General features: G+C 42.1%; 1 protein-coding gene across 1 annotated transcript; it reads left to right on the plus strand.

Annotated features, from left to right (window-relative positions):
* The first annotated feature begins 537 nt into the window (after window positions 1–537).
* Window positions 538–15,768, plus strand: LOC121549226 (visual system homeobox 2-like). Its single transcript, XM_041861081.1, has 5 exons — window positions 538–944; window positions 1,248–1,332; window positions 7,621–7,744; window positions 14,006–14,186; window positions 14,830–15,768. Exons 1-5 carry the CDS (start codon window positions 659–661, stop codon window positions 14,991–14,993), a joined length of 840 nt encoding a protein of 279 aa, XP_041717015.1. The 5' UTR covers window positions 538–658; the 3' UTR covers window positions 14,994–15,768.
* The last annotated feature ends 403 nt before the right edge of the window (window positions 15,769–16,171 follow it).

Genomic DNA, 16,171 nt, shown 5'->3' on the forward strand with positions numbered 1-16,171 from the left:
AACTCATCACCTCAAGCGTCATCTCATGTAAAAGCACGATTCCTTGTTAGCCTACCTTACCAAATGCATACACGCATATAATCCATTATTTCCTTAAACCCATACAGTAAATATAACAATGTTGAAGGATTTATCGATGTTCAACTGACATCAGAAGAAACCATTGAATAACTTCACAAATCGAATAAGCATGTATGGCAAGAGCAAAGTGCATTATTTTGTGAACCACAGTGAAGGCGGCAAAAAATATAAAGTCCTGCATCCTGATTAATATCACCAATTCTGGACCGTTTGCGGTAACAGAGTTGTTCATGGTGGGCTAATAAATCCTGTTGTCTGGAAATACCTTGTCTAACAAATCTCAAATCTTCAAAGGTATTTTCATTTAATTAATAGATCTGCCATCACGAAAGAATCGTTCGACCCCCTCTGTTCTGTTGGCGTTAAGTTCTTTCTCTGTGGTGATTGGCTGAGAGAAACGACCCCTCGCGTGAGGAACCTGTTGGATAAAAATGTAATGTCGAGGAACTGGCTCGTGCAGGGCGGGAATACCATCAGGAAAAGAAGGGACCGTTCTTTCCAGACTCTTTGAATAAACCGAAAAAGGCTGCACCCCTAAACCTAGTGGGACCCGGGCCCCAGCATCCAACCGTCAAAAATGGGTTCGACTACGACGCACAGGTGCACGGGATTCGGGATCCAGGAGATTCTGGGCTCGAACATGGAATCTCTGCAGCACAGGGCGCACCTTCTGGCGGCTAGGTCGGCTTTGGGCCCCGCGGGAGTCGGGGTTGGGATGGGAATTATTGGTCCAGGAGTAATGCATTCGTTTTACAGCCAGCCTGCCTTTCTGGAGGTGATACAGGAGGCGCAGAGTGTTCACCTTCAGCCGCTCAACAGTGCCAGGGGACAGCTGGATTCGCATCACTCCGCAAGCTGCTCTGGTAAATGTTTAAACTATAGGCTAGCGTAGGCCTATACATTCTAAAAGTATATATTTTTAAGTAGCCAATAAGCAATTCATTTGACATGTATTTATTTTTTTAATTTTAATGTTTATGTTGCAGCCCATTTTTATCTGGGCTGAAAATGTCATTTTGGTTTTAATGATTGCAAATGATCTTATCCTGTTTTTGAATATATTGCCACACTGTAGGATAACAGTTTATAATTATTACATTGTAATTGTATTGGCAATAGACCTGTGGCTATTTATTTAATGATAAACTATGGCTCTTTATTTACAGATTCAGATGACGTATCCTCCAACGAAAATACATTTTCCAAATCATCAATGAACCAAAACAACAAAATAAAGAAGAGACTTCACAGGTAAAACTATTGACTATAACTAATATTCACAGGTAAAACTAATGGCTATAACTAATATTCACAGGTAAAACTAATGGCTATAACTAATATTCACAGGTAAAACTATTGACTATAACTAATATTCACAGGTAAAACTATTGGCTATAACTAATATTCACAGGTAAAACTAATGGCTATAACTAATATTCACAGGTAAAACTAATGGCTATAACTAATATTCACAGGTAAAACTAATGGCTATAACTAGCACAGGTAAAACTAATGGCTAAAACTAATATTCACAGGTAAAACGAATGGCTATAACTAATATTCACAGGTAAAACTAATGGCTATAACTAGCACAGGTAAAACTAATGGCTATAACTAATATTCACAGGTAAAACTATTGGCTATAACTAATATTCACAGGTAAAACTAATGACTATAACTAATATTCACAGGTAAAACTAATGGTTATAACTAATATTCACAGGTAAAACTATTGGCTATAACTAATATTCACAGGTAAAACTAATGGTTATAACTAATATTCACAGGTAAAACTATTGGCTATAACTAATATTCACAGGTAAAACTAATGGCTATAACTAATATTCACAGGTAAAACTAATGGTTATAACTAATATTCACAGGTAAAACTATTGGCTATAACTAATATTCACAGGTAAAACTAATGGCTATGACTAATATTCACAGGTAAAACTAATGGTTATAACTAATATTCACAGGTAAAACTATTGACTATAACTAATATTCACAGGTAAAACTATTGGCTATAACTAATATTCACAGGTAAAACTAATGGTTATAACTAATATTCACAGGTAAAACTATTGACTATAACTAATATTCACAGGTAAAACTATTGGCTATAACTAATATTCACAGGTAAAACTAATGGCTATAACTAATATTCACAGGTAAAACTATTGACTATAACTAATATTTATCTCACTGTATTTGAATTGGAGTATATGCCATTGAGGCGTATATAAGTAAACAAAATGCCGTGAGAGTTTTTTTTGAAGCATTTGGTAAGCGACATTTTTCTAATTCATATAGCCTACAATATTTCGATGTTTGCACCTCCTCAATATTCTCAGAACATGTATTTGAACGAAAACGTCCAAATAAACAAATGATAATCAAGTATGAATTGAAATACATTTCTAAATTATTTTAATGCCTCGAAAATAAAGACGAGATGGTGTGTAGGCTACATAGCCAACTTATATTTCATTACATCTTTTGCAATAAGTGACGGCTTTTTTTTTTATATACACTACCGGTCAAAAGTTTTAGAACACCTACTCATTCAAGGGTTTTTCTTTATTTTTTACTATTTTCTACATTGTAGAATTATAGTGAAGACATCAAAACTATGAAATAACACATTTGGAATCATGTAGTAACCAAAAAAGTGTTAAACAAATCAAAATATATGTTATATTTGAGATTCTTCAAAGTAGCCACCCTTTGCCTTGATGACAGCTTTGCACACTGTTGACATTCTCTCAACCAGCTTCATGAGGTTGTCACCTGGAATGCATTTCAATTAACAGGTGTGCTTTCTTAAAAGTTAATTTGTGGAATTTATTTCCTTCTTAATGCGTTTGAGCCAATCAATTGTGTTGTGACAAGGTAGGGGTGGTATACAGAAGATAGCCCTATTTGGTAAAAGACCAAGTCCATGTTATGGCAAGAACAGCTCAAATAAGCAAAGAGAAACCGCAGTCCATCATTACTTTAAGACATGAAGGTCAGTCAATACGGAAAATTTCAAGAACTTTGAAAAAGTTTCTTGAAGTGCATTCACAAAAACCATCAAGCACTATGATGAAACTGGCTCTCATGAGGACCACCACAGGAATGGAAGACCCAGAGTTACCTCTGCTGCAGAGGATAAGTTCATTAGTGTTACCAGCCTCAGAAATTGCAGCCCAAATAAATGCTTCACAGAGTTCAAGTAACAGACACATCTCAACATCAACTGTTTAGAGGAGACTGTGTGAATCAGGCCTTCATGGTCGAATTGCTGCAAAGAAACCACTACTAAAGGACACCAATAAGAAGAAGAGACTTGCTTGGGCCAAGAAACACGAGCAATGGATATTAGACCGGTGGAAATGTGTCCTTTGGTCTGGAGTCCGAATGAGAGATTTTTGGTTCCAACCGCTGTGTCTTTGTGAGACGTGGTGTGGGTGAACGGATGATCTCCGCATGTGTATTTCCCACCGTAAAGCATGGAGGAGGAGGTGTTATGGTGCTTTGCTGGTGACACATTTAGAATTCAAGGCACACTTAACCAGCATGGCTACCACAGCATCTGCCGCAACACACCATTTTTTTTTTTTGTAATTTCTTTTTCTTTTTATTATTTTTTTAGTCATTTAGCAGACACTCTTATCCAGAGCAACTAGGGTTAAGTGCCTTGCTCAAGGGCACATCGACAGATTTTTCACCTAGTCGGCTCGGGGATTAGAACCAGCGACCTTTCGGTTACTGGCACAACGCTCTTAACCACTAAGCTACCGCCATCCCATCTGGTTTGGGCTTAGTGGGACTATCTTTTATTTTTCAACAGGACAATGACCCAACACACCTCCAGGCTGTGTAAGGGCTATTTTACCAAAAAGGAGAGTGATGGAGTGCTGCATCAGATGACCTGGCCTTCACAATCCCCCGACCACAACCAAATTGAGATGGTTTGGGATGAGTCAGACCGCAGAGTGAAGGAAAACCAGCCAACAAGTGCTCAGCATACAGTGGGGAAAAAATGTATTTAGTCAGCCACCAATTGTGCAAGTTCTCACACTTAAAAAGATGAGAGAGGCCTGTAATTTTCATCATAGGTACACGTCAACTATGACAGACAAAATGAGAAAAAAAAATCCAGAAAATCACATTGTAGGATTTGTAATGAATTTATTTGCAAATTATGGTGGAAAATAAGTATTTGGTCAATAACAAAAGTTTCTCAATACTTTGTTATATACCCTTTGTTGGTGATGACACAACACAGGTCAAACGTTTTCTGTAAGTCTTCACAAGGTTTTCACACACTGTTGCTGGTATTTTGGCCCATTCCTCCATGCAGATCTCCTCTAGAGCAGTGATGTTTTGGGGCTGTCGCTGGGCAACATGGACTTTAAACTCCCTCCAAAGATTTTCTATGGGGTTGAGATCTGGAGACTGGCTAGGCCACTCCAGGACCTTGAAATGCTTCTTACGAAGCCACTCCTTCGTTGCCCGGGCGATGTGTTTGGGATCATTGTCATGCTGAAAGACCCAGCCACGTTTCATCTTCAATGCCCTTGCTGATGGAAGGAGGTTTTCACTCAAAATCTCACGATACTTGGCCCCATTCATTCTTTCCTTTACACGGATCAGTCGTCCTGGTCCCTTTGCAGAAAAACAGCCCCAAAGCATGATGTTTCCACCCCCATGCTTCACAGTAGGTATGGTGTTCTTTGGATGCAACTCAGCATTCTTTGTCCTCCAAACACGATGAGTTGAGTTTTTACCAAAAAGTTATATTTTGGTTTCATCTGACCATATGACATTCTCCCAATCCTCTTCTGGATCATCCAAATGCACTCTAGCAAACTTCAGACGGGCCTGGACATGTACTGGCTTAAGCAGGGGGACACATCTGGCACTGCAGGATTTGAGTCCCTGGCGGCGTAGTTTGTTACTGATGGTAGGCTTTGTTACTTTGGTCCCAGCTCTCTGCAGGTCATTCACTAGGTCCCCCCGTGTGGTTCTGGGATTTTTGCTCACCGTTCTTTTGATCATTTTGACCCCACGGGGTGAGATCTTGCGTGGAGCCCCAGATCGAGGGGAGATTATCAGTGGTCTTGTATGTCTTCCATTTCCTAATAATTGCTCCCACAGTTGATTTCTTCAAACCAAGCTGCTTACCTATTGCAGATTCAGTCTTCCCAGCCTGGTGCAGGTCTACAATTTTGTTTCTGGTGTCCTTTGACAGCTCTTTGGTCTTGGCCATAGTGGAGTTTGGAGTGTGACTGTTTGAGGTTGTGGACAGGTGTCTTTTATACTGATAACAAGTTCAAACAGGTGCCATTAATACAGGTAACGAGTGGAGGACAGAGGAGCATCTTAAAGAAGAAGTTACAGGTCTGTGAGAGCCAGAAATCTTGCTTGTTTGTAGGTGACCAAATACTTATTTTCCACCATAATTTACAAATAAATTCATGAAAAATCCTACAATGTGATTTTCTGGATAAAAAAATTCTCAATTTGTCTGTCATAGTTGACGTGTACCTATGATGAAAATTACAGGCCTCTCTCATCTTTTTAAGTGGGAGAACTTGCACAATTGGTGGCTGACTAAATACTTTTTTTCCCCACTGTATATATATATATATATTAGTCAAGAGGTGGACATTTTCCAAACAGTTCTGCTGTAGCAACAAACAAAACAAATTAGGAAATGGAAGACATACAAGACCACTGATAATCTCCCTCGATCTGGGGCTCCATGCAAGATCTCACCCCGTGGGGTCAAAATGATCACAAGAATGGTGAGCAAAAATCCCAGAACCACACGGGGGGACCTAGTGAATGACCTGCAGAGAGCTGGGACCAAAGTAACAAAGCCTACCATCAGTAACACACTACGCCGCCAGGGACTCAAATCCTGCAGTGCCAGATGTGTCCCCCTGCTTAAGCCAGTACATGTCCAGGCCCGTCTGAAGTTTGCTAGAGTGCATTTGGATGATCCAGAAGAGGATTGGGAGAATGTCATATGGTCAGATGAAACCAAAATATTACTTTTTGGTAAAAACTCAACTCGTCGTGTTTGGAGGACAAAGAATGCTGAGTTGCATCCAAAGAACACCATACCTACTGTGAAGCATGGGGGTGGAAACATCATGCTTTGGGGCTGTTTTTCTGCAAAGGGACCAGGACGACTGATCCGTGTAAAGGAAAGAATGAATGGGGCCATGTATCGTGAGATTTTGAGTGAAAACCTCCTTCCATCAGCAAGGGCATTGAAGATGAAACGTGGCTGGGTCTTTCAGCATGACAATGATCCCAAACACATCGCCCGGGCAACAAAGGAGTGGCTTCGTAAGAAGCATTTCAAGGTCCTGGAGTGGCCTAGCCAGTCTCCAGATCTCAACCCCATAGAAAATCTTTGGAGGGAGTTGAAAGTCTGTGTTGCCCAGCGACAGCCCCAAAACATCACTGCTCTAGAGGAGATCTGCATGGAGGAATGGGCCAAAATACCAGCAACAGTGTGTGAAAACCTTGTGAAGACTTACAGAAAACGTTTGACCTGTGTCATTGCTAACAAAGGGTATATAACAAAGTATTGAGAAACTTTTGTTGTTGACCAAATACTTATTTTCCACCATAATTTGCAAATAAATTCATTAAAAATCCTACAATGTGATTTTCTGGATTTTTTCCCCTCATTTTGTCTGTCATAGTTGACGTGTACCTATGATGAAAATTACAGGCCTCTCTCATCTTTTTAAGTGGGAGAACATGCACAATTGGTGGCTGACTAAATACTTTTTTTCCCCACTGTATATATATATATATATTAGTCAAGAGGTGGACATTTTCCAAACAGTTCTGCTGTAGCAACAAACAAAACAAAGTAGAGTATTCCTTTTCTTCTTTTGATAACAGTATTCAGGATTAAATATTTTGAATAAAATCTTTACATTCTCATGCATACTATCACGGATAGCCTACAAGGTGTCAATATTTCTGGTGCTGTATATTCTACAAGTAGCCTACTTCAAGCGAAAAAATCATGCGTAAAATAAGCATGTGTAAATAATCTCCTGATAATGTAATTATTTATTATACTTATTCAAATTTCATTTATTTATTCTAAATCAACTTTTTTATTTTGGAATTATAAAATAATTCGTTTTGTGCCCACTGCCATATGAACTAAAACAAACTAAACGTCATGCTTATCCATTTTTATACAAAATAAAAATAAACTGTTATTAGCTTAGATTTGATTCCGAGTAGAAAGTGTTCTGTTTGAAGTACACAGCACTTCATCAAATAGATATATTTAAGGACAAATGTGTAAAAATATATATTTGTTGTTGTTTTTTTTAACCTTTATTTATCCAGGAGGTCCCATTGAGATCAGAATACCTATTTTACAAGGGAGACCAGTTTATATGGACTTGACACTTCCAGGCACAATTCAAATCAATACTTCTCTATGCAAATGTTTGTCACCAAAATAACTGGTTTTTTTTTTGTGTGTGTTCCCTCTCCTAATGTTTCTATCAGGACTATATTCACATCAGATCAGCTGGATGAGTTGGAGAAGGCTTTCAATGAGGCCCGCTACCCTGATGTCTACGCCAGAGAGATGCTCTCCATGAAGACTGATCTTCCAGAGGACAGGATACAGGTACATAACATACTGTAGCCTGGTGGTGTGTGTTTGTGTGTGTGTTTGTGTGTGTGTGTGTTTGTGTGTGTGTGTGTGTTTGTGTGTGTGTGTGTGTGTGTTTGTGTGTGTGTGTGTGTGTGTGTGTGTGTTTGTGTGCGCTTGCGTGCTCGTGCATGAGTATGTATCCTCCATATATGTTAGGCACAAGGCGTGGTGGGAGCCATAAATGAAATGAAATTAATTAGCTTGGGTCAATGGCAGGGCTCTCTTGGGATCTAGCTCTTTAATTTCCCTGGTGATATTTGAGCGCCTGTCGCCCATCGATCGGCTCTGAAAATTAACGTGTTTTTCAATCAGCCTCCAGGTGCCCCTAGGGTCACCCTCCTGTTCTTTACTTTCTCAGCTCAGCTGCTTCACACACACACACACACACACACACACACACACACACACACACATACACACACACACACACACACACACACAAACACACACACAAACACACACACACACACCTCTGCTCTCTGCTGAGAGCCCTGGAAGTAATCTCTCATCACCAGACCTATCGCCATGAGATCAAATAAAATCAAATTTGATTGGTCACATACACATATTTAGCAGATGTTATTGCGGGTGTAGCGAAATGCTTGTGTTCCTAGATCCAACAGTATCTAACAATTCAGAACAATACACAAATCTAAAAGTAAAAGAATGGAATCAAGAAATATATAGTTATTAGGACAAGCAATGTCGGAGTGGCATTGACTAAAATACAGTAGAATAGAATACAGTATATACATATGAAATGAGTAAAGCAGTATGTAAACATTATTTAAGGGACTAGTGTGCCATTATTATAGTGACCAGTGATTCCATGTCTATGTACATAGGGAAGCAGCCTCTAAGGTGCAGGGTTGAGTAACCGGGTGGTAGCCGGCTAGTGATGGCTATTTAACAGTCTGATGGCCTTGAGATATAAGCTGTTTTTCAGTCTCTCAGTCCCATCTTTGATGCACCTGTACTGACCACGCCTTCTGGAGGATAGCGGGGTGAACAGGCCGTGGCTCTGGTGGTTGATGTCCTTGATGATCTTTTTGGCCTTCCTGTGACATAGGGTGCTGTAGGTGTCCTGTAGGGCAGGCAGTGTGCCCCCGGTGATGCGTTGGGCAGACCGTACCACCCTCTGGAGAGCCCTGCGGTTGCGGGCGGTGCAGTTGCCGTACCAGGCGGTGATACAGCCCGACAGGATGCTCTCAATTGTGCATCTTTAAAAGTTTCTGACGGTCTTAGGGGCCAAGATGAATTTATTCAGCCTCCTGAGGTTGAAGAGGCGCTGTTGTGTCTTCTTCACCACACTGTCTGTGTGGGTGGACTATTTCAGATTGTCAGTGATGTGTACGCCAAGGAACTTGAAGCTTTCCACCTTCTCCGCTGCGGTCCCGTCAATGTGGATAGGGGCGTGCTACCTCTGCTGTTTCCTGAAGTCCACGATCAGCTCCTTCGTTTAGTTGACATTGAGAGAGAGGTTATTTTCCTGGCACACACTCCCAGAGCCCTCACCTCCTCCCTGAAGGCTATCTCGTATTTGTTGGCAATCAGGCCTGCTACTGTTGTGTCGTCTGCAAACTTGATGATTGAGTTGGAGGCGTGCTTGGGCATGCAGTCATGGGTGAACAGGGAGTACAGGAGGGGGCTGAGCATGCACCCTTGTGGGGCTCCTGTGTTGAGAAGCATCGAAGTGGAGGTGTTGTTTCCTACCTTCACCACCTGGGGGTGGCCCGTCAGGAAGTCCAGGACCCAGTTGCACAGGGCGGGGTTCAGACCCAGGGCCCCGAGCTTAATGATGAGATTAGAGGGTACTATGGTGTTGAAGGCTGAGCAATGAACAGCATTCTGACATAGGTATTCATCTTGTCCAGATGGGATAGGGCAGTGTGCAGTGCAATGGCGATTGCATCGTCTGTGGATCTATTGGGGCGGTAAGCAAATTGAAGTGGGTCTAGGGTGGCAGGTAAGGTAAGGTAGAGGTGATATGATCCTTGACTAGTCTCTCAAAGCACTTCATGATGACAGAGGTGAGTGCTACGGGGCGATAGTCATTTAGTTCAGTTACCTTTGCTTTCTTGAGTACAGGAACAATGACATCTTGAAGCAAGTGGGGACAGCAGACTGGGATAGGGAGAGATTTAATATGTCCGTAAACACAACAGCCAGCTGGTGTGCGCATGCTCTGATGATGCGGCTAGGGATGTCATCTGGGCTGGCAGCCTTGCGAGGGATAATGTCTTACTCACCTCGGCCACGGAGAACGAGAGCTCACAGTCCTTGGGAGCGGGCCGCGTCGGTGGCACTGTGTTATCCTCAAAGCAGGCGAAGAAGGCCATAGTTAGGAATAGTTAGGATGTGGATAGTTAGGATGTGGATAGTTAGGATGTGAATATTTAGGATGTGGATAGTTAGGATGTGAATAGTGAGGATGTGGATAGTGAGGATGTGAATAGTGAGGATGTGGATAGTGAGGATGTGAATAGTGAGGATGTGGATAGTTAGGATGTGATTAGTGAGGATGTGGATAGTTAGGATGTGGATAGTGAGGATGTGGATAGTGAGGATGTGAATAGTGAGGATGTGGATAGTTAGGATGTGATTAGTGAGGATGTGGATAGTGAGGATGTGGATAGTTAGGATGTGGATAGTTAGGATGTGGATAGTTAGGATGTGGATAGTGAGGATGTGGATAGTTAGGATGTGGATAGTTAGGATGTGGATAGTTAGGATGTGAATATTTAGGATGTGGATAGTTAGGATGTGAATAGTGAGGATGTGGATAGTTAGGATGTGGATAGTTAGGATGTGGATAGTGAGGATGTGATTAGTGAGGATGTGATTAGTGAGGATGTGGATAGTTAGGATGTGGATAGTTAGGATGTGGATAGTTAGGATGTGGATAGTTAGGATGTGTGTAAAACCTTCGACGAAATACAATGCTATTTCTCTGTAAACAAATTAATAACAGACTTTCAGCATGCTTATAGAGATGGGCACTCAACATGTACTGCACTGACTCAAATGACTGATGATTGGTTGAAAGAAATGGATAATAAGAAGATTGTGGGAGCTGTACTGTTAGATTTCAGTGCAGCCTTTGATATTATTGACCATAACCTGTTGTTGAAAAAACGTATGTGTTATGGCTTTTCAACCTCTGCCATATCAGGGATTCAGAGCTATCAATCTAATAGAACTCAAAGGGTTTTCTTTAGTGGAAGCTTATCTAATGTAAAACATGTAAAGTGTGGTGTACCGCAAGGCAGCTCTCTAGGCCCTCTACTCTTTTCTATTTTTACCAATGACCTCCCACTGGCATTAAACAAAGCATGTGTGTCCATGTATGCTGATGATTCAACCATATACGCATCAGCAACCACAGCTAATGAAGTCACTGAATTGCAACCAAGGTCAGATGATTTTTACGCGCTTCAGCCGTTGTTGCTCCTAGACATTTCCACTTCACAATAACAGCACTTAAAGTTGACTGGGGCAGCTCTAGTAGGGCAGAAATTTGACGAACTGACTTGTTGGAAAAGTGGCATCCTATGACGGTGCCACGTTGCAAGTCACTGAGCTCTTTAGTAAGGCCATTCTACTGCCAATGTTTGTCTATGGAGATTGCATGGCTGTGTGCTCGATTTTATACACCTGTCAGCAACGGGTGTGGCTGAAAAGCCAAATCCACTAATTTGAAGGGGTGTCCACATACTTCTATATATATAGTATATTATTATATTGTATATTTCTGTGTTTCATTTTCTATCAGTTTGGTAAAATGTCTAAAAACATGTTTTCACTTTGTCATTATGGGGTATTGTGTGTAGATTGCTGAGAATTATACTTTTTTTAAAATCCATTTTGAATTCAGGCTGTAACAAAATGTGGAATATGTAATTGTAAATCATTGGTTGTGATATGTTTATCTGACGTACTTTACACACATAAAAAGGTTTGATGGTAACCTGGTTGCAAAAAGATCCCACTATGTCAAACTTATCCGTCAGCATTTATATAATTGTACCAAAACTTACTGTTTCCATCAGCTGTTGTGATTTGTTTATATACAGTGCCTTCGGAAAGTATTCAGGCCTCTTGACTTTTTCCACATTTTGTTATGTTACAGCCTTATTCTAAAATGGATTAAATAAATAAAAATCCTCAGCAATCTACACACAATACCCCATAATGACGAAGCGAAAACAGGTTTTTAGACATTTTTGCAAATGTATAATTTTTTTTAAACAGAAATACCTTATTTACATAAGTATTCAGACCCTTTGCTATGAGACTCAAAATTGAGCTCAGGTGCATCCTGTTTCCATTGATCATCCTTGAGATGTTTCCACAACTTGATTGGAGTCCATCTGTGGTACATTTAATTGACGTGATTTGAAAAGGTACACTTGTCTATATAAGGTCCCACAGTTGACAGTGCATGTCAGAGCAAAAACCAAGCCATGAGGTCGAAAGAATTGTCCGTAGAGCTCTGAGACAGGATTGTGTCGAGGCACAGATCTGGGGAAGGGCACTAAAAAATGTCTGCAGCATTGAAGGTCCCCAAGAACACAGTGGCCTCCATCATTCTTAAATGGAAGAAGTTTGGAACCACCAAGACTCTTCCTAGAGCTGGCCGCCTGTCCAAACTGAGCAATCGGGGGAGAAGGGCCTTGGTCAGGGAGGTGATCAAGAACCCGATGGTCACTCTGACAGAGCTCCAGAGTTCCTCTGTGGAGATGGGGGAACCTTCCAGAAGGACAACCATCTCTGCAGCACTCCACCAATCAGGCCTTTATGGTAGAGTGGCCAGACGGAAGCCACTCCTCAGTAAATGGCAGATGACAGCCCACTTGGAGTTTGCCAAATGGCACCTCAAGGACTCAGACCATGAGAAACAAGATTCTCTGGTCTGATGAAACCAAGATTGAACTCTTTGGCCTGAATGCCAAGCGGCACGTCTGGAGGAAACCTGCCACCATCCCTACGGTGAAGCATGGTGCTGGCAGCATCATGCTGTGGGGATGTTTTTCAGCGGCAGGGACTGGGAGACTAGTCAGGATCGAGGGAAAGATGAACGGAGCAAAGTAAAGAGAGATCCTTGATGAAAACCTGCTCCAGAGCACTCAGGACCTCAGACTGGGGCAAAGGTTCACCTTCCAACTGGACAATGACCCTAAGCACACACCCAAGACAACCTAGGAGTGGCTTCGGAACAAGTCTCTGAATGTGCTTGAGTGGCCCAGCCAGAGCCCGGACTTGAACCTGATCGAACATCTCTGGAGAGACCTGAAAATAGCTTTGCAGTGACGCTCCCCATCCAACCTGACAGAGCTCGAGAGGATCTGCAGAGAAGAATGGGAAAAACTCCCCAAATACAGGTATGCCAAGCTTGTAGCGTCATATCCAAGAAGACTTGAGGCTGTAATCGCTTCCAAAGGTGCTTCAACAAAGTACTGAGTAAAGGGTCTGAATACTTATGTAAATACTCTGCATGCCAGTCTCTCTTGGCTAAGAGTTGAGGAGAGACTGACTGCATCACTTCTTCTTTTTATAAGAAACATTGAAAATCCCAAATTGTTTGCAGAGTCAAAATACACACAGCTCTGACACACACACTTACCCCACCAGACATGCCACCAGGGGTCTTTTCACATTCCCCAAATCCAGAACAAATTCAAGAAAGCGTACAGTATTATACAGAGCCATTATTGCATGGAACTCCGTTCTATCTCATTTTGCTCAAATGAACAGCAAACCTGGTTTCAAAAAAACAGATTAAGCAACACCTCACGGCACAACGCCTTTCCCCTATTTGACCTAGATAGTTTGTGTGTATGTTTTCATATGAAGGCTACGTGTGCCTTTTTAAAATTGATGTAGTTCTGTCCTTGAGCTGTTCTTGTCTATTAATGTTCTGTATTATGTCGTGTTTCATGTTCTGTGTGGACCCCAGGAAGAGTAGCTGCTGTTTTTGCAACAGCTAATGGGGATCCTAATAAAATACCAAAATACATGTAGTGGCTGCTATGCCAATGTGTTGTTTTATGACTTGCATGCACTGTCCATATAATGAGGCTGATCATATATTTTTACTTGAGTTTTATATTATATTGAGTGACATTGCATTTTATGTACGTTTCTGCATATGTACCAAGATGTTAAAAATAAACCTAAACCTAAACTTACATCCCCTGTCCCTCCCTCCCTCCCTCCCTCCCTCTCTCCCTGCAGGTTTGGTTTCAGAACCGCCGTGCCAAGTGGAGGAAGAGGGAGAAGTGTTGGGGTCACAGCAGTGTGATGGCAGAGTACGGCCTGTACGGAGCCATGGTCCGTCACTCCATCCCTCTGCCTGAGTCCATCCTCAAGTCAGCCAAGAACGGCATCATGGACTCCTGTGCCCCATGGCTACTGGGTAAGGCACTGGGTTAATGTGTGTGGGTGGGTTGGTGGGGTGCAGAGTGTGTGTGTAGTGTGTGTGTGTGTGTGTGTGTGTGTGTGCGCGCACGTGTGAGTGCATCTACAGTACGCTTATTTTCAATTACAGTCACTGTCTCATTGATCTATGCTACTCAATTGACAGATAGGACAGGCAGAGATGTTAATCCAATCTGATAAAGTAGGATTATCATTTTACTGATTTACACCCATCATTGACACTTTTATCAACTCCCGACAAGCCCTGGGATTAAGTCTGACATTGAGATCCTGCTCAAAAACCTTTGATGTAGTTAGTACAATATGTAAGGCTGAGAACGTTAAGGCGGAGAGCTTGCATTAACTTACCACATACGATAGTTCAACGAGCAGTTTAAACCTCTCAGAACTGTTAGTGAAGGTGCCTTTCCCATGTTGCCTCCTTACCATGCTGACCATGGTGGACGTCAGAAACACTAACTGACCAAGACCACCTACCTACCACCTGCCAGCTACAGCGCAATATGAGCTTGAGATTCCTAGTACTGTAGCGTCACTGTTTTTAGACGTGTGTGTCTCCAAGTGGGATGAGTTCACATTCTGTTCCTGACCGGAATACCAACGATTCCTTTTCCTTCCAGGTATGCACAAGAAGTCCATAGATACCCCTGTTCTAACCTCTCCTGGAAAACTGGAAGCTCCCCTCTCCCAACTTCCTGCCAGGGAACGAGAGGGGGAGGAAGTGGTGGAGGAAGAGGAGGAGGAGAGGAGGAGGGAGAATGCCAGGTCGCCCATATCCAAATAGGAACTGAGAGAGAATAGCATCGCTGCACTCAGGGCTAAAGCCACAGAACACAGCGCTAAGATGCTACGCACACATCCTGGTGACGGACCACTGGGGACAGTTTCAGGGGACGGACCAGGGGGACAGGGACAGCTGATGGAGACAGAGGATAAAACAGACAGGAGGACAGACAGGAGGACGGTTGAAGCCTGCAGCAGAGATAGAACCCAGTCAGTCTTCTTCTAAAGACTGTGCTAGGGCCTGTTGATGCCCTCTCTGTAAAGAACACTGTTTTACATATTCCTGACGTCCATACTATCATAAACAAGATAGTATTGGTCACAATACACAATATTCTCGCTAGCAAAAAAGCTTCGTAATGTTCCTTTGACACCAAAAAGCTGATATTGTCAACCTCACAATCCTCCTGTCATGGGGATTCATTTGGTCCAGATCACATTTTCTATACCCTGGTCTATAACTGTCCACTATTTTGTAATCTGGCAGCTATTTGGCAGCTATTTGGCAGCTATTTGGCAGCTTGCTATTGTGCAGCTTTAAGAAGAATAACTATTTGGTTACATGGATCAGTCTTTACATATGTACCCTATTGTTTTCCAAGGTAATAGGCAAATCACACAAGGTGAAAGATACATGTTATGATAAAATGGTGTGAAAAATATACATGGTCTCCTGTGGAATAATGTGAAAAACAAGAAACTCACCTTGAGAGGATGCATGAGCCTTTTTTACACTAAATAGCCTATCCCCTTGAAATGTACAATACAATACATGCTCGTCGAACGTCTCATTCCAAAATCATGGGCGTTAATATGGAGTTGGTCCCCCCCTTTGCTGCTATAACAGCCTCCACTCTTCTGGGAAGGCTTTCCACTAGATGTTGGAACATTGCTGCAGGGACTTGCTTCCATTCAGCCACAAGCATTAGTGAGGTTGGGCACTGATGTTGGGCGATTAGGCCTGGCTCACAGTCGGCGTTCCAATTCATCCCAAAGGTGTTCGATGGGGTTGAGGTCAGGGCTCTGCAGGCCTGTCAAGTTCTTCCACACCAATCTCGATAAACCATTTCTGTATGGACCTCACTTTGTGCACAGGGGCATTGTCATGCTGAAACAGGAAAGGGGCCTTCCCCAAACTGTTGCCACAAAGTTAGAAGCACAGAATCGTCTAGAATGTCA

The sequence above is a fragment of the Coregonus clupeaformis genome, chromosome 33, assembly GCF_020615455.1.
Source record: "Coregonus clupeaformis isolate EN_2021a chromosome 33, ASM2061545v1, whole genome shotgun sequence".
Taxonomy (NCBI): Eukaryota; Metazoa; Chordata; class Actinopteri; order Salmoniformes; family Salmonidae; genus Coregonus; species Coregonus clupeaformis.